The 23,693-nt window shown below is 39.9% G+C and overlaps 1 protein-coding gene across 2 annotated transcripts in view; it reads right to left on the bottom strand.

Annotated features, from left to right (window-relative positions):
* The window catches only part of SMC6 (structural maintenance of chromosomes 6), a 44,290-nt gene that overhangs the window by 1,117 nt on the left and 19,480 nt on the right, over positions 1-23,693 (bottom strand). For both annotated transcript variants that reach the window (XM_066611856.1, XM_066611864.1), the window contains 20 exons: positions 22,990-23,070; positions 22,526-22,627; positions 21,978-22,097; positions 21,784-21,882; positions 21,322-21,468; positions 20,822-20,910; positions 20,243-20,407; positions 19,348-19,526; positions 18,441-18,636; positions 17,278-17,392; positions 16,603-16,763; positions 16,377-16,512; positions 14,353-14,433; positions 13,033-13,203; positions 11,745-11,882; positions 10,401-10,546; positions 8,893-9,018; positions 8,234-8,339; positions 3,488-3,640; positions 1,216-1,313 (listed from right to left, as the gene is read on the bottom strand). In XM_066611856.1, the coding sequence (XP_066467953.1) occupies positions 1,216-1,313; positions 3,488-3,640; positions 8,234-8,339; positions 8,893-9,018; positions 10,401-10,546; positions 11,745-11,882; positions 13,033-13,203; positions 14,353-14,433; positions 16,377-16,512; positions 16,603-16,763; positions 17,278-17,392; positions 18,441-18,636; positions 19,348-19,526; positions 20,243-20,407; positions 20,822-20,910; positions 21,322-21,468; positions 21,784-21,882; positions 21,978-22,097; positions 22,526-22,627; positions 22,990-23,070 (2,609 nt within the window). The remainder of the gene's footprint in view (positions 1-1,215; positions 1,314-3,487; positions 3,641-8,233; positions 8,340-8,892; positions 9,019-10,400; positions 10,547-11,744; positions 11,883-13,032; positions 13,204-14,352; positions 14,434-16,376; positions 16,513-16,602; positions 16,764-17,277; positions 17,393-18,440; positions 18,637-19,347; positions 19,527-20,242; positions 20,408-20,821; positions 20,911-21,321; positions 21,469-21,783; positions 21,883-21,977; positions 22,098-22,525; positions 22,628-22,989; positions 23,071-23,693) is intronic.

Below are 23,693 nucleotides of genomic sequence, written 5' to 3'. Positions count from 1 at the left end.
AATGGAACACACAATTTTCCAGGTAGCCTTCTACATTCTGTGGGCAAGACTGCTTATAAAACAAGACAGCCTAAAAAACATAGCCTAGTTAAGCTAGACCAGGGGTGCACAAACCCCAGCCCAGGGGCCACTTGTGGCCCTCGATCCGGCCCGTGGGGAGTCCCCAGTCTCCAGTGAGCCTCTGGCCCTCCAGAGACTTGCTGGAGTCCATGCTGGCCCGATGCAACTTCTCTCAGCGTGAGGAGACTCTGCCTTTGCACTGTTTTGCACCAGAAGTGTGCTGAGAAATTCTGGGTGATTGATCACTTTCCATATTATGTTTCAGCTTTTTTACTGTGCTGGTTTTCAATCACTGGTTCATACATGAATTAATGACCAAAAACTAGCTATTGGTGGGGCTTTCACAGCCAGGTAGCTACCTCCCTTCCTGCCCTGCTGGTCCTTGGCATTCCTGTCTTGCAAGGCATTCTGGAGCATGACCTGCCTTTTTCTACCATTATTCCATTCTTTTTCAAGTACCCCTAAAGGTCCTGTTGAGTGCCCCTGGGAGTACATGAATACCAGGTTGGGAACCACTGTTTTACTGGTATGTTGTTTACAGCGCAGTTACTCTGATCGTGCTTACAAAAAGGTGATGAAGACCAGAATTTAAGAAGAATAAAATTGTATCTTATGATCTTTTACTATGTTTTTAATAAATTAGAGACTACAGTTCTTAGGTAACAATTAGTGGTGGGTTACTATAGTCAGACACCACCCTAAGTTTAACCCCCGACTTATTCGAGGGTCATAGAAAATTCCATGATTTTGGCTCAAAACCTGCCCTCGACTTATCTGTGGGATCGACTTATAGGCGGGTGTCTACGGTGCATATAAATTTCCTCTGTGTGGTATCTCCTTAGTCTTGACTGAAGTCACTTTTAGCAGAAAGTTTAACACAGTTCCTATTTCTCCTGAGCAATCCTGTTAACATCATCACCAGCTCATCTAACAAGTCCCTGAGAGGCAAATTTAAAATAACCAAAAAATCTAGAAATGCAGGATAATACCAAACAGTGATACTATATTATACCAAACGCATATACAATTGCTATACTATAGCAAGACAGTGCATCTAAAAACAGTTCTGCTAGACCTTCTATAAATAAAGACTTGAGCATTTTATTTCCTTCCTCCTTTTACTGCTGCAAGTTAAGACATAGAAGAAGAGATCACCTCATGCTCTGTGGAGTAAGCAAAATAAACTGCCGGTAACGCTGAGAATCTGCCATTTTAAGCATCATGTCCATTGCAATTCTTCTGTTAACCATGTCCTAAAACAGACAAGCATAAATTGCAGTGTATCAAAATATTTATAATAAATGAAGTATATTCAATTTCACATTATAAAGTGAAGATTCAAAGAATGAAACAAATTACTATTTGTCTTAAAAATGGATTCCAACACCACCCAATAATCTTTGGTTGAACTTATATTCCAACAATCTTTTCTTAAAAGAAAAGCCCTTCTTAGAAGGCAATCTGCAGTAATTCAAAATTTCTCTCTCTCTACAGGTGGTAGAGGGCGGTTTTCACTTTTTGATGAATGAAAGCAAGATCATGGCTTTCCAGCTTATTGCTGCAGTGCAAGGTATTGATATCTCCAGTCAAGATGTAGATCAGTTATTTTCAACCAGTGTGCCACGGCACACTGATGTGTTGCAAATGGTACACAGGTGTGCCATGGAAGTTTGGGGGAGGGTCATTTATTAATATGGGCGTTGGGGGATGTGACACCCCCCCCCACCAGCAGTGTGGTGTGCCTTGTCAATTGCCCCAAAACTGATGGCATGCCTTGACAATTCTAGCACTTTGTCAGTATACCATGAGATGAAAAAGGTTGAAAATAGCTGATGTAGATGAACACCCAAGCAACTGCCCTAAAGAACTAGAACTATTTTTTTTTAAATCTTATGTAGTATTTCTCTCCCATTTATCCCATATAGATCTTCACTTTGGGGCAACTCAACCAGCAGTTTCATTAATCATGTACTTGTCCCTTTAAATTGTACAGCACTGTATAGATGTCGTTGGAATGTGAAAGACACCTTTCTAGTACTGACCAGTTTTGAAAGCTTCTATTAAAAAAGGGCCAGATGATACTGGCAACTGACGGATGTCCATTATGTTTGAACCACCACAGTGGAGAACTGTTTTTGTAAATATAAGTGCATCACTAAAACAGAGACACTAGAATAGAGGACTGACAGAAAAGCTCCACAGAGAAGGGCATTGTGTATCTTGAATAGCAGCCACTTCCGAATAATAGGTAGGTGCTGGGATGACGCTGTGCTCCCTATGTTACAGTTCTCAGTCCAAAAGGATGTCTTGGCAGAACCAAAACCCTAAACTCTGAAATACCCTGTGCAGTATCATTTGCACTTAAGGTATATTAAAACAGGATCACTTGTTCTCCATCTAAGGCAAGCAGTTAACACAATGCATTCACATAGTACTTCTACCAACCACCCAACTCACATGTGAAAAAATATCCTCACTCCAAAAACATGGTACCCAAGGACAGGAGCTTCTTCTAGAATAAGCTACCACAGTCATCAACACTCGTACAATATTATAACTCACTAACTTGCAATACTATTTATTTGCAGTACTAAATAAAGCCCATATTTGAATCATGTAATCTCACTAAAATTCTAAATACTGTAGGAAAACGTCACAGATGGATTATCTTTAAGAGATACATTTGAAACATAGGAGGATTAAGCCATTTCTGCCCAACGTTGCATATATGCAACAGGGATCAGATGTGTACACCTGTGGGCTGGACAGAAATGGGTTAATCAACCAGAGCATCTACATGTATAAGGTTCTTCCTATCAGGGCATTAATGTGGAAAGCAAGCAGAGACACTGACATTAACACTAGTGTGTCCTGAAGACATGGAAAACCCCATACACTAAACAGCTAGATAATTCAGTCTTCATTAGTCAATAAAAAGACATACTTCAGATATTGTAGCACAGAAGGAAACAGAAAGCAGACTCACAAATGGATCTACATATGCTTTCTACTATATGCTTTATGGTCCAAAGTTACTGTTAGCAGATAGGGCATTCAAAACTAGGCCACTGTAGGCTGAAGACACTCAATATGGACCTCTCTGAAAGCTAAGCAAACCTGGTCCTTATCAATAGATGAACAGGAGACAACATAGGAACTCCATACTGTTCTGAGTTCCTTAGAAGGGTGGCAAACAAACTCAATAAGAAATATGTAGTAAAATAAAGAACACTCTAGTATAGTGTTCAGGTCCAGATGTGAGAAATCCTGGTTAAAGTCTCCACTGAGGAATGAGACAAGCTACAGAACACAAGCAATGACAATTATATTATCTTCCAAGTTTTTAATGAAAAGTGATCAGTTGTGAATCACAGATCCACCATTGCAAATGTTTATCTGATGAGTAAGTAAATGCAACAAGCTATACCATAAAGACATCAAATTCATCCAAGCATCTGAAAGGTGATTCAGCAATGGACCAGAGGGAAAGAATGAAGCAAACTGTGGAGAAGGACCGTTCACCACCAGATAGAGATTTCATGTCATCTAAAGAAGCCTTGTTTCCCTCTCCAGGCTGGACCTTCAGTTACATAAACAAAGAGAAGGTTAATTGAAATTAAAAATCAACATTTTCAGGATAAACAAAAATTCCCTAATGTTATAGTGCATTATTGCTACAGGGGAAAAAACAAACAAAAACACTAGACTTTATACTGTGAAGGTTACTTCAGCTTGTGAGAACAACAATATCCTACAATAGCTGACCTTTCCATTCTTAGGTGAGAACTCGAGAAACATTTTCTCAGGAAGAAGGCCCCTGCTCCCAATCCCATCCACTTTGGGAATGTGTACAAGCTGGAAAAAATGGACTAACACTGCTTGATAAAACATACAAACTAGGATTTTTATTTTTTTCAAAAATAAACCTCAAGAGAATTGGATTGAAAACCCCATCCACCCATCAAGAGCAAAGGAAGGTAAGACAGCTGGCCATTCTCAGGTTCCAGCTCAGCTGACTATAGGAAACCCCAGTTCAATCTATCAGAACATAGCAGAAGCTAACTGGGATGGCATATCCTCCTTATTAGCAGAAAGAGCCTTTACAGTAAACTCCAAAGCTTCTCTCTCTGGAGAAAGACACTGCCAATCAAAGAGCAGCCACCTCATTATCCCAGGCAAGTGCAGGTGTGTAGGGATAAGTTCCCTGATCCCTGTTGTTATGCAATTCGGTCATTAAGCAAATTTTCAGCCCAATCTAGTGCCTTTGTTGTGTAAACAGGCATTCCCTGCCAGACACTAGCTGCCTGCACAGGCTAGTGGAGATAAGACTGACTCTTCTTCCCATTAAGAGCCTCTTTGTTGTGCAAACAGACACTCCATGGCAGGCTATGGGAGTCCTGACTGCCTCATTAAAAGTCTCTTTGTTGTGCTTTAACCACTGTCAATATTTGGTCTGTCCAGCAGAAGGTTATTAAGGGATACAGGACAGTACTGAGATGCCTTGATCCTTACATTACTTGCTGGAGAATTCTCTGTCCTAAGAATGCATTGGCAGGTGCTTGGCTTGAAAACTTTGCATTCATTTTTGGAGATAGGGAGGACAATTTCTGGTGTATCTTTTATCTTAATAAGGCCAGGCTTTGGAAAACTTGTAAGCTGTCTCAGGGCAGGCAGCAGTGGCCATGTTGGGTTTATTAGATACAATCTCAGCAGACAACTGAATGCAGGCTAAAGCTAGAATCTGCTATGAAGCTGCCGCTTTGGCTACTAATACCCTTCCTTATACAGGTTGAGACTAATTATTTGCTTGGGTTTCCTTCCAAGCACTCAGGTGGATTAAAAAAAAACGCACTATAGCAAATCAATTTAAAAAACAAAGTTTCTTTGCTCCAGTGATAGAAAAACAGCCTTGCTGACCTTTTGACTCTAAGACAGGAGTCATTAAGAAGAGCACTTCACTCAGCCCCTCCCTTCACCAATGCACTATGATCACTTTTCTATCACATGCTGGGGGAAGGGAGAGGTCCAAAGGAGAGAGAAGGATTGATGGATTGTTAGCCTGCTGCCCTCTCTCTCTCTCTCATTAAGGAGGCAGTTGTTAAAAGATTGTTCAGTTTTTAAACTGATTTTGAAGGGATGCATTTTCCCCCTTCTCCAGGGATCAGCACATTCTCTTTCATTTGCAGGGGCCATTCGTGTTGAGTCAAATCTGTGTATAAAAAATCTGTATATAAATAGGCTGGACCTGTATGTTTTAATCCTGGAGATATTTCTGCCAAAAGGAACTTGGCATATAGGACCAAAGCCAGGGCAAAGATGACATTACCTGAGGCGCAAGCCTTGTGCCTCAAATACAAGAGTTTTATTTAGATTCTCGTCTGGAACTGTGACCAAGTCATCCCCAATATGGTGGAAGAATGATCTTAAGACTAGGATGGCAACTGGTGCCTAACTGTGGGATTACAACATGCCTACAACTTCCTTAGATAGGGAATTGTATATAAACAATATTAAACTTCTGTTTTAATCCAGTGGACTCTCAGTTTATACCCAGTAAATAATTATAAAGCTTGACCATTTCTTATTTACCAGTTATATTAATTGGGATGCAAAAAGGAGTTCAGTCAATATATCTCCACAAGCAGCAGATTATATGTCGAAGAGCTGCCTGTGGCTCGCGAGCCACAGTTTGAACACCCCAGTACACTGTATACATCTTAAGATACGGGTGCTACAGAAAACTTTCCACAAGCCTGATAGAAAATATATGCCATCATTGGCGTAGCAGCAAGTCTCATTGATTTGTTTATGTAAATATGAACCAAAACTGTCCCATTTAAAACAATTCAAAAGACTTATTGGTTTCCTAATTAGATTTCTTTAAGAATGTTTTCAAACATTTTATTCTTACTTCATAAAAATTTGTAGTGTCATAGCTTTACTTATTGTTTTATTGCTGTTTTACTGTTGTAAGCAGGGTCCTTATCGGGGGAAAGGCAGGGTAAAAACGCATCAAACAAACGTATTAGTTGCTCAGAATTACTGTGCACTCACATGAGAGGATTTTTTAAAGAAGATTATTGCCAATTTGGGTAAAAGCTATCAAAAAGCTTCACCACCCCTGAACTGGATGGCCCCTGAGGACTCCCCTGGGAGTGCCTAGCAGTTAAGCAAGTAGGAGAGAAAACATACAGGGAAACAAAGTCCCGCAAAAAACAAACTTGTGGCTGGAGAGCCAGAAGTATACTTGCCTAGTCAGTGGAGGTGGGATAAAAAAAAACATCTAGTGAAGACAGGCACTTTCTCACAAGCAGAAAAAAGCTTCTGGAAATCCCATTTCAAGAAGCCCTCCTCCACCGAGTGAGAACAATGCAGATAATTGAATTGCATAGCTATTGGTTAACATTTATGTTTAAAAGGAAGTGTACAGACTTCATGTCATCAGTATAGCATTACTTTCTTTTAAAGGTAGTCCTAATGGTTCAACAAACAGCTGTAAAATCCAAAACTGCAAAGGAAGTGGCATGCACGACATTTAAAGCCCAATGAGGAACACTTTTTTCTCCACTATTAATTCAGGGTGGCTAAAGCTCTCTCTTTTGGGATTGCGAGGACACCTGGAGGTTATGACAGCAATGACAACTTTCCCCATTAAGAAAGTCACAGCACTCCATTTCTATCAAATCTATCACAAGCAATTCAAGGATAACGCAACTAAACCATGACCTGCACGATAAACCTGAAAGCAAAAGAATGTCACTTTATTTATTTTTTTAGAAGATGGTCCAATAAATATGGAAGTTGACACGCCATTTCACATCCACCATGAGATAACAAAAAATATTTGAATGAAAAGAAAATATATATTCATCACTGTCTTACTGAAAACATATTCAGCTTTCCAAAGGATTTAAAAATCATTGCCTTATTTTTGTTTCACAATTATTTCAACGTAGAGAAGAAGCTGGCATATCCTGTTGATTTCAGGGAAGTTAGCTGAAATTTTTTCAAAAAGCAGCACTTCAATTTAACTGAATTACAGCCATCACACAGTAGGGTAGAGGCATGTGCAATTCCACTTGCCATGGTGAATACTGCTGGCATGCATGAGCAACACCAGATTCCCTTCCATCCTTAGCAACTGCAGAGGGTGATGGGAATCATCCCCCAACATGCAGTGCAACCGCAGGGATGATCCCCTCAAGTAGAGGGCTGGGCTTGTTTTAGGACTTTATCTCTGCATGCTGGGGAAGCCTCAAAGGCACAGAACCAAACTTGTAGCAGCTTTTATAGGCTGGATCTTAACTGTGGTTGGAGGAATTAGCCATCCACAGTGCCAATCCACTAAAGCAGTGTTTCTCAAACTGTGGGTCAGGATCTACTAGATGGGTCACAAACCAATTCCAGGTGGATCCCCATTCATTTCAACGTACATTTTATTTTTATTATATTAGACTGGATGCTACCATGATATGTGACTGCATTTGGGAAAATGTTTCAGGCTTGTACCTGTAACAGGCTACTATGTATATGTTTTTGACAATGATAGTCAGTGGGGCTTACACCTGGAAAAATGTGAATAGGATTACAGCCTTTGGTATGTTTGGGTTCTTTATTTTAAATTCATTTTTAAACTTGCTTATTATAAGTTTTTAATATACTTGATTTGATTTTGTCGTACGGGGGAGGGGTATTAAAAATTTTCCTGCTTGATGATGTCACTTCTGGGTATGATGACATTCTAAATGTGGGTCCCTGGTGCTCATCATTCTAAAAAGTGGGTCCCAGTGCTAAAAAGTTTGAGCACCACTGCAGTGAAGAGATATAATTATTTAATTTTTTATTGGAAATAAGCATGAAGTACCCAACTGCAGATTAATATATAATAGGAAGACAAATACATTACGTACAACCTAAAGCTCTTTTGGATTAATTAAAAAACTGGAATGGTGGAATTCATCTGTAGGCTAGTAGCCATTATGTGTGCTGAGGAATGACACACAGACACTAGAATCTATGTGGTGAAAGGGAGAGTCCCACACTGTTTCTCTAGCTATACTACTTCAGCTCTGTAGTACAAACGGAGCAAGGGGGGCATAACTTGAGAAATACTTTAAACAACAAGCGAGCAAACATGATAAATTACACACAAAGAAAATGCACAATGACTTACCGTAATTGAAAGTCTTTCATTCTTATGATCAAACTCTATTTTCCCAGAAAATGATCGTTGACTTAACAAGGAGTTAAAGTAGTATTTGCATCGCATAGTAAGGAACCTTCAGAAGGAACATGCAAAATAGTACTTTAGTAGTACTGAAAATAAATATTACAAGAGACAAGAGAAAAAGACCTCTTTTCAAAACAGTCTGGAAATACACTTCATTGTTCAGTTCTAATATGTAAAGGAAGTCACTCCCCACAGAATTTCTATGTACTCTCAAAATAAGTATAACACAATATTTCAACAGTCAGAATACGCCCATCAAGAGAGATCAGTGGACGGCACTGAAAACTATGCTGGTGCCAACCACATTGATAAGCTACCCGCTTTAAGTTAGTTTTATTTTGAATTAAAACTGACTGAACACCCACACGCTCCCAATTAAAACAGGAAAGGGGAGAATAACGTACTCGTGCATATCCTTTATAGGTCATGAGGGAGATGGCTTGAAACGCATAATTTGAATTAGCCCATTGGCTTTTGTCAATATGAAACAAATACTTAGACTAGGAATAATGGCTCGCTTTCCTAACACAGTCTAAGTGAGGCTTATTGAAAAAAAACAACAAGAAGACCATGTTCTCTAACCAGAACAGGGTCACACTCACCTTCGGAAATGTAAGTATGTTTTGTATCTTTGTATCATAACTTCATCCAACAGTTTAATGAACTTCTTCAAATTCTTGAGTTTACCATCTGCAGTCTGATATTTTTCTTTTGCTTCCTGAAGTTGCCTGCATGCCAATAAAACACGTCAGGACCAGCACCTTGAACTGTGTCCAGAAACAAATGGATAGGCAATGAAGCTCTTCAAGTTTCGGAAAGACACAGCCCCTCCTTTGCATAATCAGTCAATAGCCTTGCAACTCTATTTTGTCCAGAGGTTCCCAAACTGGGGCATTGTGGCACCCCAGCCGAGGAAGCCCTATCTCTGCCCCTTAAGGGGCGATGCAATGGTGAAGGCAGTGATGTGATTGTACTGCTGCAGAGGGCAACGGATTTTCTTTTTACTTATCTGAGTCAGCACTGGCCTCCAGGGGGGTCTGGGAAACCTGTGGACCCCTCTGAACGGCCACCCAAGCCTCCAAACTGATGAAAATAGAAGGGAAAAAAAAGCTACTTCTCTGTTTCACAACAAAAATGGAAGTGGTGGTTATTTTTACTATTTTCAGCATTTTGGAGGCGTGAGGAGCCCTGCAGAGGGGTCTGCAGGCTGCCCAAACCCTCCAGGGGGCCAGTGCTGCCTCAGTTAGGTTTTAAAAAGCCCTTCGTCCCTGCAGTGGCATGATTGTAGCAAACATATCACTGCCTTCACCCTTTCTCTACAAGCACTTACAGCAGCTCCCAAACTCCCAGAGAATTTGGACATCACTGACTTAGGGCCCAATCCTATCCAATTTTCCAGTGCCAGTGCAGCTGCGCCTTTGGGGCGTGCACTTCATCCTGTGGTGGGGAGGCAGTCACAGAGGCCTCCTCAAGGTATGGGAAGTCTGTTCCCTTATCTCAGGTTTCATTGCAGCTGCACCAGAGCTGGAGAGTTGGATAGGATTGGACCCTTAAGTCTTAAGCACTGGGACCCACTTTTTAAAATGACAATGTATCAGGACCTACTTAGCTTAATGAAACTTTAAAAAAGGTGATCTATAAAAAAATATTTGTTCACAAGTAATATTTCATTTGTTTATTTGTAAAAAGACAAAGCCCATGATGCATTTCTCATAAAGAGGCAGCCCTAATGAATATCCTCAAGGCTTAAAGGGCTCGGTTATGTGACCCAGCCTTCACCTGTCCCCACTACCCATCACTGATGACTTGGAAAAAACACACTGGAAAAGAGACACTAAAATCTTCCTATATTTACACAAGTTTGCACAGTGCAGGAGCTCACAATTTTGCAGGGTAGTTAGCAGCTATTAGTTATCCAATTTCCACCATTTGCATTTTCACTGAAGGCTCTGCAGAACCCACCAGAAATTGGGTTGGGACTCACCAAGTCGGTTCTGACCCACAGTTTGAGAAATGCTTGTCTAAGGTAAGGTACACTCATGAAATAAGTGAAAATATATAACATCTGAAATGCACACACAGAAGAGCCAAGAAAATATTACACATGTACCTTATTATTTCTTCTCTATCTCCAGTGCGTTCTCGTTCTGAGTTTATCTTTTCTCTTAAGCGATTTATTTCTGAATCAAGACTCTTAACAGTTCTATTTGAGTCTATACGTTCTGGATAGATTTCTGAAGCCTTTGCAATCATTTCCTAAGAATGTGTTAAATTATGGCAAAAGGTTAATTTTCATTCATTGTCTACAGCAGTGGTTCTCACACATTTAGCACCGGGACCCACTGGGACACAATGAGAATCTGTCAGGACCCACCGGAAGTGATGTCATGACCGGAAGTGACATCACCAAGCAGGAAAATTTTTTAGCTATCCTTGGCTACAATCCTACCCACAGTTACCCAGGAGTAAGTTTCCTTTACTATCATTGTTAAAAGAATATGCATAGTAGCTTGTGAACAAGTACAGATCTGTAACATTTCCCCAAATGCAGTCACATAGCATGGTAGCATCAAGTCTAATATATTAAAAATAAAATATTGAAATGAATGGGGACCCATGTGAAACTGGCTCACGATGCACCTAGTGGGTCCTGACCCAAAGTTTGAGAAACACTGGTCTACAGTATTTTACATGAGAAGCAATGTAACAATGTAAAAATAAATGCAAGTCCACTTTATACAGCTCCTGTCGAACAGATGCAGTAAAAATCAATTTCTGTCTCACCACCAAACAGAAATTGGCCTGATATTCAGATTCTCCCTCCTGTGATCATTGGAGTTCAGCACAATGGCTCAAACTGCCCCATTCCATGGGTGCTCCAGTACAGCTGACTTCAACTGCACCCTCCATGCCTCGTGCCTCCCTTGCAAACTCAATTTCTCACCTTGCAAACAGGTTCCATATTGTCCAACTGCTGCACTGTTAAGGGCACACAATCTCTTTCCCTCCTGACCCACTCACACAACTGCTCACAAACCAACAAGATATATTGATCTCCAGTTCCTGCTGCCTTGTGGGATTAAGAAACTAACATACACACAAACTGAAAATAACTTCTTGTTCCTCTCATGGAGTTAAGCAGCCTCAACAATCTTACTCAAACATAATGAGAATTAAACAGTCCTGCTGGCATTCTGCTGCTACTGCATGAGCCATCTATTGAAATCCATAAAAATTAATCGAGGGAGCCACTTATGCATGCCTAATCATATCACTTAGAAAACTTCTTACTCGCCAGATTAGAAAACCTCCTCTTTCCTGGCAAGTGCCTTTATTGAAGGCTGCATAAAAAAGATGAATAAATGAAAGTGGACAGAAAATAACATTTCCACACAGATTCCAACCATTTAGTGGACATTCCATGAGCAAAGAAAAACATTATGTTAATTAATACCTTTAATGTATTCTCTTTTGTAGCTAGATGATTTTTAAGAGTCTTTATGGATTCCAAATGGTCTCTCTCTTTTCTCTCATAATGTTGCATGTGACTTTTACTGTTTTCCAATTCAATGTCTGCCTGATTTAATACATCCTATTAACAACAAAACACTGGTTACAATAATATCTAAATGACAACTCAATTATTGGAATTTAAGCTGATAAATTTAGTCACTATTGCATTCATAATAGATGGTAAAATAGTTCAACAACAGACGATAAATCCACTTCTTTATTTATTAGGAAATGAAACTATCAATAACACAGAAACAATGACAATGTTATTTTTTGTCTCAGGTAGACACATCCAAAATAACCCAGACAGCATGGGACAACTCTGCTCATTATGGAGCAAAGTGCAAATGGCACAGAACTTAAATCAAAAATGAACGGAATATTTTCCTGATGATCAAAGGATTTAATGGGATATAATCTTAGGGCTTATATTAACAACTTAATGCGAAACACAGCTTTATCACCAGAAATGCCTTCCACTTGCACAAGAGACCTGTGCTCAAGCAGCTGGCCCTGCCACACTTGGAATTACTCCTCAGGCGAGTACAACTCTTTCAACTTGCAGAAGGACCTTTCAAAAACAGGTACGCTGTCCATGGAAAGTCAGAATAAAAACGTATGAAGAGCCCTGCTGGGCTGGATCAGGCCAAGGCCATCTAGTCCAGCTTCCTGTAACTCACAGTGGCATTACACATGCAATTACACTATATGCCATGTATTTTGGTGTGTTAAGCAAACTGGAGCTGTTTTATATTTTTCTGTGGTTTGCATTTTCTTATCCTGAGCCACCAGAACAATTTTTATCTTTAAACCAATTGCAGGGGTACCCCGGAATCAAAACCCACCCTCCAGAAACCATGGATAAGAGCAGACACAAAAACGTGCTTTGCAAATCCACATGAAGTGATTGGAAGGAAGGCAGAAACCAATGAGAGACTGGGAAGCTCGAGCACATGTGTGTATGCAAGGGCTGTGTGGGAGGGGCATTGTTAAAAAGGAACAACAGAGTTTATAGTACTAGCCAGAAAGTTGCTAGAGCAGCCCATGGGCAGATTGGGAAGAGCTGTCTCTCTCTCACCCTCACTTTCTCCTGACAGTCCACCTGTGACCCCAAGCAGAAAGTCTCCTTCTGCTTCTCCCCAAGCAGAAAGTTGGAGAAGCACCTTCCACAATCAGCCTCTAATCTCCTGCTCTGTTTCTGAGGAATGAAACAAGCAGACAGACAGTACCTTGACTGGTCCCAATTCTTCTTCTAGTTGATGAATTCTGTCTTTAACTGCTTGGCTCTTCTGTTCTGCTGCTTGTAGAATAAGTTTCTGTTCTTTCACTCGTGCCTTCTGCTGTTGTATATTCTCCTCAACAGTTTCCATCTTCTTCTTGATGTTTTGAACTTCCTCTTCCTGTTAAAATGTTTGAGTTTCAAATGAAAACACACAGGTATGTCTGAAATATTTTACTTGCCATAAAATTGGCCTGGAATTCAGCTAAGATAACCCCATCTCAATATGTGCCATAAACAGGCAGCAAAAAGGCTACAAGGTAGAAAATGTCAAATTAATCCACTGCGTACTTCAAGTAGTCACCTTCCCACCGTTTTAACTGTCAAAAACTAGCCTGAGGAATTCTCAAGTTGGATCAATGCTATAGTAGTGGAAAATAAATCTGTTTACTAATCAGAAATGGAGGACTTGTGTAGAATGGTAGAGATTCCTTTTAACACTTTATTCTACAAGGATAGCCATGGTTGTTACTGCTGCAACAGACTGGCAGCTCAATCCTAGACATGTCTAAGCCCCACTAAGTTCAACCAATGTTGTTTTCAAGTATGTATATGATTGCAACTCAAGAGTCTTCTAGCACCTTAAAGACCAACAAACTTTGCTGTAGTAAAAATGGGGGGGGGGCTTTAAAGCCTCAAATTCCAGTCACTATAAAACTGTTTTTTCTTTTAGATGAGAAGTGACTATTTTAGTAATTTGAACTGTTATGTGCACATTTAGGTGGCTAAATCCAATGCCTGGTGGCTCTGCTTGGAAGTTCACGCTAGTTGCTCTTTCCCAGCTTTTAGAAGGTTTCTTAAGACCTGTCCGTTTCTCTCCTGACTGTGGTTTTACACAGTCTGTTCTTTGCTTGAGTACGTTTGTCCACTTTACTGCCTACTGGTTTCTATTGTGTTTTTAAATTTTATGAGCTATTCTAAGACCTTGTAAGAAAAAAGCATAAAAAAACTTTTAAAATGCTATTCTTTTCTTGTTGTGCTAAAAAGCAAACCAGTCAATAAGTAGTTTCCAGACTAACTTCTGCTATTGGGAGTTTCCGCTGCGAACAAGATGGTCTCGCTTGGGCAAGCGGCCCCTGATTGAGAAGAACACTCTTTCCATCCCAGAGGGAGCTCCCAATGGTGGAAGCACGAGTCCAGTTGTTACCAATGAAATCAGATCCTCATTCTGACCGTCATAGAAAAATAATTTTCCACCCCCATCACAGTAACACACCAATATGATATAGAATTAAGTTTGAAAGATAGGAAATGCTAAAATAATTCTCACGAAGGTCGAGATCTCCACTGGTTGGTGTTCTTCCACATTCTCAAGATTCTGAATTTCTATGTTTACTTTTCCCATTGCTACCTGAAAGGGGAGTGAAAAGAATTAAGTTCTGTTAGTAACATTTATGGAAAAAGAAATCCATACTAATTTCAAGATACTTAACTTTTTGCATTAAATATAGTGAAGGTCCAAATTAAATAATTGGGGGGGAGATGACACAAAAATTAACTTGCAAGTAACACGGGGGAAGGAAAAGAAACCTGAGCATGACAGCTCTTATTTTTGATATGAATGTGATGGAGCTATAGAGATTATGCAGTTCCTAAGTACCTGAACACTGTTTATATATTGTATCTTATCCTCTGTGCATAGAGCGGTTTCCCTTTATAAGGTGGAGCTGGATATGAAAATGCTTGGACTTAAAGTGAAATGACTTAAAAATGCGAATTTTGTTTCATAAGAAGTAATGAAAATAGGAATTAACTGCTACCCTACTTACATCAATGTCCTTCACTTAAAGAGGGAATTTTACCCCACAAGAAACAATAAAATAAGGTAATGATAGGGACTACAGAAAGTGGCATGCAGCTTGAATATGTATATCCAGGACCCACCCCTGGCTGGAGAAGCAGCCCATCCATGGTGTGAGTTGTGGACTTTGTGTCATGCAGTGAATTGAAGAAAGGGTGAGTAAGTGGGGGCACCCTACAACCATTGCTCCCCCATGAGGTCTGGAACAGCTCCATGCTCTTCTCATGCTGTAGTGTGTGAAAGGAGAACAGGGAGGGCTTACCTCTCTCCCTCCGTGTCAAGCACTACTGTGTGAGTGAAAGCTTTTTCTATTTTTTGCACTGCTTGCTGGAAGCCTGCAATCAGCTTTGATCCTCTTCTACAAAACGAACTGCCTTGACAGATCCAGCAAGTCCTCCAAAACCGGAATCTCCTGAGGTTTGGAGCATTGGTTTGTTCAGTGGGAGAGACTAGCTCCCACACTGCAAGTTGGCAAAGTGCTTTCATGGCCTGTTTTGAGACTCACCCCTTGCCTGTGGCTCTTGGTATAAGGCTACAAAAAGGGCTCCTAGCCTTTTGCTACAGTTTATACTACCTAAACCTCTCTCTTCCCCTCATTTTCCCGTCAGAACCCCAATATCTTCCCTTTTGTCCACCAGACTCCTCTGAGAAGCCCAGCTAATCTCCCTACTTCTTTTCTCCCCCATATTTTACCACTCTTTGTCCATCCTATTCTAAAGGAGTTCCTGTCTCCTCCTTCTAACCATTTTCTTTCAAGCTTCATTGTCGGGCAATTGTTAGTTGTGGATTTCTACTGACTTGATTAAGTGTGAGTCAGATAATTTAGTTAGATCCAGTCTGAATGCTTGTTTTAAAATTTTTGAGCACTTTTAATAAACTTAGAGTACAATCCTAATTGGTGCTGGAACAGCCTGTATCCAGCCCATGTTAGAGGTGGCTACAGGTCACCTTGAGGTAAGGGAATATTTTCCCCCTTACCCTGTGTTGAGCCCCAGTCACCCCATGGGGATTGGATTTGTGTTAGCTATTTTGTTGGCACAAATCTGAGCAGCCCATGTAAGTCTGATTGGACCAGGAATGGGGGTTAGATTCAGCCTACGCTGCTGTGGCTGATCTCGCCCTCTCCTAGGCCTGATCCACCTCTCAGCCTGCCCTAAATTCTCCCCCCCCCCCGCCTCCATTCAGCCCTCCATCACCCTTCACACTGGCCTGCCTTGGTTGGCTCAAATTTACCCTGCCTGGGGCTGGATCCATCCTCTAGGAACTGGTGGGCCCAGCTCTTGAGCAGCCACAAATGTGAATACCCGCAACACTCCCGGGACAGTGCAGGAGGCCTGCACCAGTACAACAGCTGCTGTGGACTGCTCTGCCTGTATGCTTTCACCCTCGCTCTGTTTTCCTTTCACCACCAAATTACAGGGTTATGCCACTGGTAATCTACTGGGTTGATGCATATTACTTGTGCTTTAAAAAGAACTCCAGGCAACACTTACCTGCAATTCTTTTTGGTGCAGTAGATGATCCCTATGTAAGCGCTCATTTGTTCTTGTATCATTGTCTACTAAATGTATTTGTCGTTGAAGTGTTAGGAGATTATCTTTTGTGCTTTTAATTTCTCCCTCTAAAAGACTTAAAAAACAAAACACAAGATGATCACCACAAGAGATAAGCATCCTGATAAGAAATCCTAAAACAGTAGAACTGAACGTAGCTGCTAACCTTATGTCTGCTTCCACATCTCTACTGAGGAATCTGGGCACAGAATAATCCGATGAATACCACCGTCTCTCAAATACCTGGTCACCCTCAGCAGTGAAAGCTTCTCTACAATTTTTGGGAGGCTTGTTTTGCTGCATTACTCGACGAGCATCACGATTGTTCTAGTGATAAAACACAGTATTTCCCTAGTCCCTATATCGTTAGAGTTAAAGGTAAGTTTTTTAAAAGCTCAAACCCCAGACTATAACCATACTAATCAGCATGATAGTTGCAATCCTGTCACCTCTCCCTACCCCCATATTGTCCTTTAAAATATTATGTTGAAGGCAGATAGACACATTTCCATACTCTCTTAGATGACTTGGGTCTTATCTAATTTCCAGACAAGAGTTTCACTTTCAGAATCAGGGTATTTTCCCCCTGCACCAAGAGCACAAGTGGGCTATTGCAGCTGCTACATAACCTACAGATTTTTTTTTTTTAAAAACAGACCTCAACTCCTGCAGCACCACAAACACTGTTTTGCCTCATGTGACCAACATAAGATACCAATCCTTACTGTTTACCAAAACTTCCGCACCTGCCATTTCAAATAAGTTCTTAGTTACAGGTGATATGGCAATATTCCATACATAAACTACAGTTCTGCATACATGTACAAGAACTCAAACTTACTTTGATTAACAGGACTGTTTCTATATTCCTCATGTCAATTAAACAGTTGGCAACCATTGTACTGTCAATGTGCAATGCTGACAAGACAGATGGGAATTCATTACAAACAACTGCCCTAAAAATAGTTAAAAGAAATGTGTATTTCAAATTGTGACAGCGCAACAAGTCAATTCACTTGCAGTCATTACAAAAGACAACCAAAGGCACAACAACAGATTACTTCATTTGCCTTTGCAGAAACTCAGAAGTCCCTACTGCATTTGCAACATACTTAAATACTTAATCCTAAATCCTAAACAGTCACATCAATGACAGTGTGTTCATGCTGAAATAACCTAGACCAAGTTCAGTGTGCTTTGCTTCCTAATATACATTTAATTGTAAACTTAGTTACTGCACTATTTATTCTCCAGACAACTAGTTATCAAAGAATTGGAAAATTAAGAGACAAAACAGAAAAACACATTGCAAGAAAAAAAATCAGAAAGACACTGAACTTGGTCCAAGTTATTTCAGTCCCACAATAATCACTAGTAGTGATTGGTGAAGAATGGAAATAGTGAAGTGAAGAACTAGTAGTGAAGAATGGAAATACAGAGAGTTTATTAACTAGGGCTGACCTTAGTTAACCATACCAATCCCTTTTTAGGGGGGGGAGACAACTGGTCAAGGAAGACTTGTCCCCCCAGCTCTTTACACTGTCACTGTCACATGTTTTGCAATCCTGGGAGCAGCAATCCTGAAGGCCCATGCAGTCACCATTTTTTTCTTTTTCCACCTCACAGCCCCTAGAGCCAATCCTTAGTGTGACTGGCTTCAGGACAGTGCCACGTGATGCTACATCATGAAGCCAGTCGGAATGAGGACAAGCTTTCTGAACTCATTCAAAGGACTGCTGGGGAAGGAAGAATGGCAGCTGTCAGCCACCAACCCTCTGGAGCCTAAACCTTTGTTGGTGAGGTCTCCTTTTACAGCCCTATTTCCCAAATCACAATAAAAGCTATTCACAACATGCAAAACGAGTGGTGCAGTTGGGTGAGGTATTTCAGCTTAGCCCTACTAACAGCTGGCAGTGAAGACTTTAAACTACTATATGCTTGCTGGTTTTCATCAAAACAGATGTGCAAATTCAGTTCTAGATCATCACTACTGGACACACGCACCTGGGTGTCACGTCATAAACAGTACTCTGAAATGCAATAACAATGATTTGGGGACGACGGGAACAGAATCTGGCCATCAGCGATTGTAACACTCTTTCATCGCTATGATTATCGCACCAAAATGCCAGAAGCAGGCTTTTTAAACATGCCTCAACAGCCAAAGCAAGTTCAGCATCTTTCAGATGAATAAAAGCACCTAAACACAAAGAAGCAAGTCTCAACTTAGTTAATCTGACAAGGTGTACAATGTGCAGTTCCAGTTGTGAAATCAGTTGTACTAAACATATTAAGAGTTATGCATTCCTTTTCTTGTAGTAACAAAACATTCCTTCCTTTCCAGCAACTGTTTTAGTGCCCCAAAAGAAATGAAAATCTACAAACTGCTTCTAAGATGAATCTACAAGCTACTTTGCAAGGCTGAACTAGGGAGGGCTCCTTACAATACTATACATGCTGAATGTTTATTAATTACTGCACAGGTTGCATGCATGAGGGTTCTCCCTACTTAATTGAAAAGCATGTGAATTCACACACCTGAGATGCAGTTGTTTGCTTGTTTAATTTTTGTTAAATAGCATGTGGCGGGAACCTCAAAAAAAGACCTAGATCATGCGGCAGAGGCACTTTGCACCTGTCAGACTTCCAGTTTGGCTCTCTCCCCATACACATGCTATTTAACAAGGAACAAACACAGCTGCATAGCACATGCTACACTTTAACTGCATGCCAACGTTTAGCATGTACTATGCAGCTGTGTGCTTGTTGGCTCCAAGAGTCATCACCAGAGTCAAAGACACACAGTCCTACATTTGCTGTTTCAGTTTCAATTTGAAAATTGTTAATGCTGCTATACAGTGGCCTGATCTACTGGTCAAGATTGTTTATGGGGGAATCTTTAATAAGTTACCGAAGGGTCCTATTGGTTTATGTTTAAACTGCCGCTGACAATGAGCATTTTCAATTGCTTCACAGAGGTCTGGCATATATTGTCCAAATCTTCTCAGTCTGTTTGTTTTACTCTCCTTCAACTCTTTTAGCTGTCGTTGCTGAGAATCCAGAGTTTGTTTCAGTCCACATTCTTCTTTCCTAAAACAAATGACTATAACATTATCATGAACATGCTTAGCTATGTTTCACTTACCCCTTTTTTTTCTTCAATCAAAGAACTTAGGTAGTTTCCAGACGATCTCCCAATCCAGGCATTGATAAGACATGGCCTGCTTTTTTTTCTACTGTACAGGGTGCCTGCATCATGTACCCCATAGACCCCCTGCATCATGTGCCCCATACAGACTATAGACCTATTTAGTTTCTACAGCCACCACAGGTGAATTTTACACAAACCAATTAACATTATCACAGTCAATTAGATGTAGCAATCTTTCTAAGTTAGACTTCAAAGCCATGAGTAATTTATGATTGGCAACACATTCTCCAAGATGATATGTCAGTTCCTTCCTCTCCAAAAGATGCTTTTAGAATGATTACTTTACGTGTGTTCATTTTTTAAAATTTAGCATCTATCTACTTAGAAAGCGAGACATCACTCTCTTCTTTCTATTGCCCCCCAAAAGGGGCAGGGAATTGAAATGCCCCCTCCACCTTCTCCCAAAACTACCCCAAGCAAGGGCTGCACATACATGCTTCCCTCGTGTCACTGGGAAGTCTTATCAGTGGAGGGCTAGCTGTAGGCTGATAGGGTAACTGAATTAACAGGGTGCAAAAACTAAAAATTCAGACTGATCATGTACTTCAACACAGTAAAGGAATAATCAACCACAACTGCATTTAGTTAAACTTACTTAAGCCTAGCAGAATCATCTTTGTATGTATATATGGCCTGCTGAAACTGCATTATCTGCTGACCAACTGATTCATACTGATCATGCAGGTTCTTCAGATTCTCTTTCAACTTGTCAGTTTTTCTCTGTCTTTCCATCTTTTCAGGCTCAGAAATCTGATCAGCACTGCAATATGACACAACCCAGAAAAAAGTATTTTGTTAAAAGAACTGAACCAGCAAAATAGTTTGTAATCTCAGATTCTACTCGTGTTGACAGTCATTTTAATATCAATTTCTTTTTCTACAGCTTTTACTCATACACAGAAAATTGGATCAGATAACTGACAGAAAGGAAAATAAAGCTTGGAACCCACCTTTTCTGTGATGTTTTTGGCACCACATCTTAGCTCATTTAGAGTAGGGAAAAGACTAAGTACATACAACTGAAACAATAGCATATGTTTTCCCTATTTAATTGAAACCTGGCTTTGCATAATATTCCCTAGCTATGGGAATGCACATTGTCCTGTACCTTCTGCAGAGGAGAATAGAATTCTACTTCTTGTTTCGGTCTGAACAAATTACTATTAAAAGTTACCTATTTTTTAGTTCATTGATTTTTATGCAAAGTTGTTCATGGTCTTTCATCAAGTGCTTCAGTTCAGTTTGAGACCGACAACATGCAGCCTGAAGAAGAAAGACAGGCTTATTTTATCAGTGAACTAGGTCAATCTTAAAATAAATTGATCAATCAATATAAATAATCCCACTTTTCCCCTTGTTTCCAAGGCAGTTAACACAAAACATAGAACAAGCAACATAGCACAAAAAGATAGCAGGAACAGATTTCCAGGTGTTACTCAATAAAAATGTGCATAATATTTGCCTCAACTAGATTTTACCTTTCCTACAGTTGAACTAATTCAACTAACCCAATATTCATATTTCACATTTATTATTTGTTCTGCTATGTAACAAACAGGAATGCTGAATCTGCACATCTGACTTCAGGAAAGTTTTCCAAAAAACACAAAAGCCTGCCTATGAAAATATTCAAGTATTAAACATAGGCCTAGATTACTACTCCCATCAACAAACCTCAGCATCATTATATGTTCTTCTTTTTGTCTGTGCGTCTTTTGTCAAACCAGGACATGCATGTTGTAATGTTCCAGCTTCTTCAGATATTTTATCAAATTTGTCCTGAAAATCTCTTCGTTTTTCACCTGCTTCTTCTACTTTAGACTAAAAAAACACACAAGCAAGATAGCAACACAAATCAAAGTCATCAAAAAATATTATAGCACTTCAGCCTTGGAGCCTTCTTCAGTAACGAAAAGCAACAGGGGTGTGTGTCATCAACCTTAGTGACTGTCAGGCAGCATGAAGTCTTGGTATTGCCAAGTCCGGTTCTGATAACAGGGACCAGGATTCTACTCATGCCTGGTCAACTGGAGCAGTATCTTATGCATGTTGCTAACCGCATTTAAAAAAATGAATCTTACTGCTTCTTTCATACAAAGGACTCAAGGCAATTCATGCCAAAAATTGTGTGCGTACCTGCCATTCTCTGACTTTCTGAACAAATTTTTCAGTACTTGCTTCCTGAAGGCTAATTTTCTGTTTGACTGGTTTTATTTCCTCTTCAGTTTCTCTCACCTGCAAAGCAGATAAAAATGTTATAGTATGTAGTGGCTGATTATCAAATTGATCCCACATCATATTTGGTAACAGGTTCAGAAACAAGCAGTTACCATTGCCCAAGCTATCTGGTTATGCAACTCCTTCAGTTTATTTTGCATTTCACCAACAGCAGCAATATTTTTATAACGTTCCTCCTTCTCCAAATACAACTTTTTAAGTTCTTCAAGAAACTAAAAGAGAGAAATACAAAATGTTGCCATGAAAATGGATGCATTACAGATAACTGGTTTACTTACTGACAAAAACCATCAGGCAATTGACAGAAGGTACTAATTAATGCAATAAGTTGTAAGAATTTAGAACTGCTTAAATAAGCAATCCTTTATTGATCAAATAATGAAAACTAGCCTTGCCAGAAAGTTTTACTACTACCATCCAAAAGTGAATACCCTTCTGAGAAGACCAAGACAACAACAGCAAAGTGTATGTTACACAGGACTGCCATTCTCATTTAGCCACTCTTCACAACTTAGAACAAATTTGAAAGTCTTGTAAAGAAACCGTTTCAGATAGTAAGTGTCCAGATTATGTCACATCATTGCACACGAAATCATTTGGTATTTGTTACTAGCACTACACAATTAAAAATGGTTTCTACCTCTCCTCCCTGTTCAATCTGATCACGTGTCCTTGCTTTTGTTTCCATGATGTACGAATAATCTTCTTTCATCTGCTCCAGTTGTGTTGCTTTCATGAAGAACTAATTCAAGAAACATCAAGTGTCAAGACTTTGGGGTTGTTTTTTTTTAAAAGTAGATTTATGGGCATACTCCTTGCCCATGCAAACAAGGATCTTCACAGGGCTCAATCAAGCATGGTTCACTTTCCACCTCCACCTCACACATGTAGATGTGTGCATGCAGAAGCAATGCAAATTCTGTATCTCTCCATAACCCCTTCTAGCCCTCCCTCTTGACACTGTACAAACTACTGAAGATATGTATGGACCTCAAGTAACTTGTATCAGTGGTACACATCATCTCATTCCCCAGAGCAGCCTGGCTTGCTGCTTCTGTACAGAGAAGGATATTTACAGACCACATTATTTGTTGGTTTTATTACCTTATATTTGTCTCCTTCATTTTTAGATTGCAAGAATTGTTTACTCATTTCCTGGGTGAGTACAGACACAGGATTATCTACCTGCAAGACAATAGTATTAAAAAAAAGTTAGCCAGTGTTAATATTTAAAAGGATTACTATGAGGAATCAACACAATTTCACTTAATGCCTACTCATTTGAATAAGCCCTGCCTCAAACATAAGGGGGACGACGACAATAGTTTGCTCTAGACATCCTTCTCCAACACAGAGAAACCATTTTTGTACCTGCATTGATGTAACCCAAGGTCAAACAGAAATAAAAGGCTAAAAACATGGGGTATAGAAACAGATTCCTATTTGTTTGCCTTGCAATATTTAAGATTAAAAGTTTAAAATGTGCGAGTATAATTTTTTTAAACTTTTTTCCCTGAAATCTATTTTTAAAATATTACCTTTCGTATCGCATTCATCTTTTTGTTTCAGCTACATAAACAGATTTGGCTGGCAGGCCAAACAAATAGGTGGACAAATCTTGGGGATCCAAACGGAGGAGTGGTTTGGACAATATTTTTCATTAACTGAAATGCATTCTTGCATTTCACTCTCTCATAAAACATCTCCCTTTGTTGCCCTGATGTTATTTCATTCTCAGTCTTTACAAGGCATTCATAACCTGCCTTCTGAAGCAGAAAGAGGATCTTTAAGTGCTAAGAGAACTTTAA

The sequence above is a fragment of the Tiliqua scincoides genome, chromosome 1 (genome assembly GCF_035046505.1).
Source record: "Tiliqua scincoides isolate rTilSci1 chromosome 1, rTilSci1.hap2, whole genome shotgun sequence".
Taxonomy (NCBI): Eukaryota; Metazoa; Chordata; class Lepidosauria; order Squamata; family Scincidae; genus Tiliqua; species Tiliqua scincoides.
Note: the sequence above shows the minus strand (reverse complement) of the source record. Positions and strands in the feature narration are given on the sequence as shown.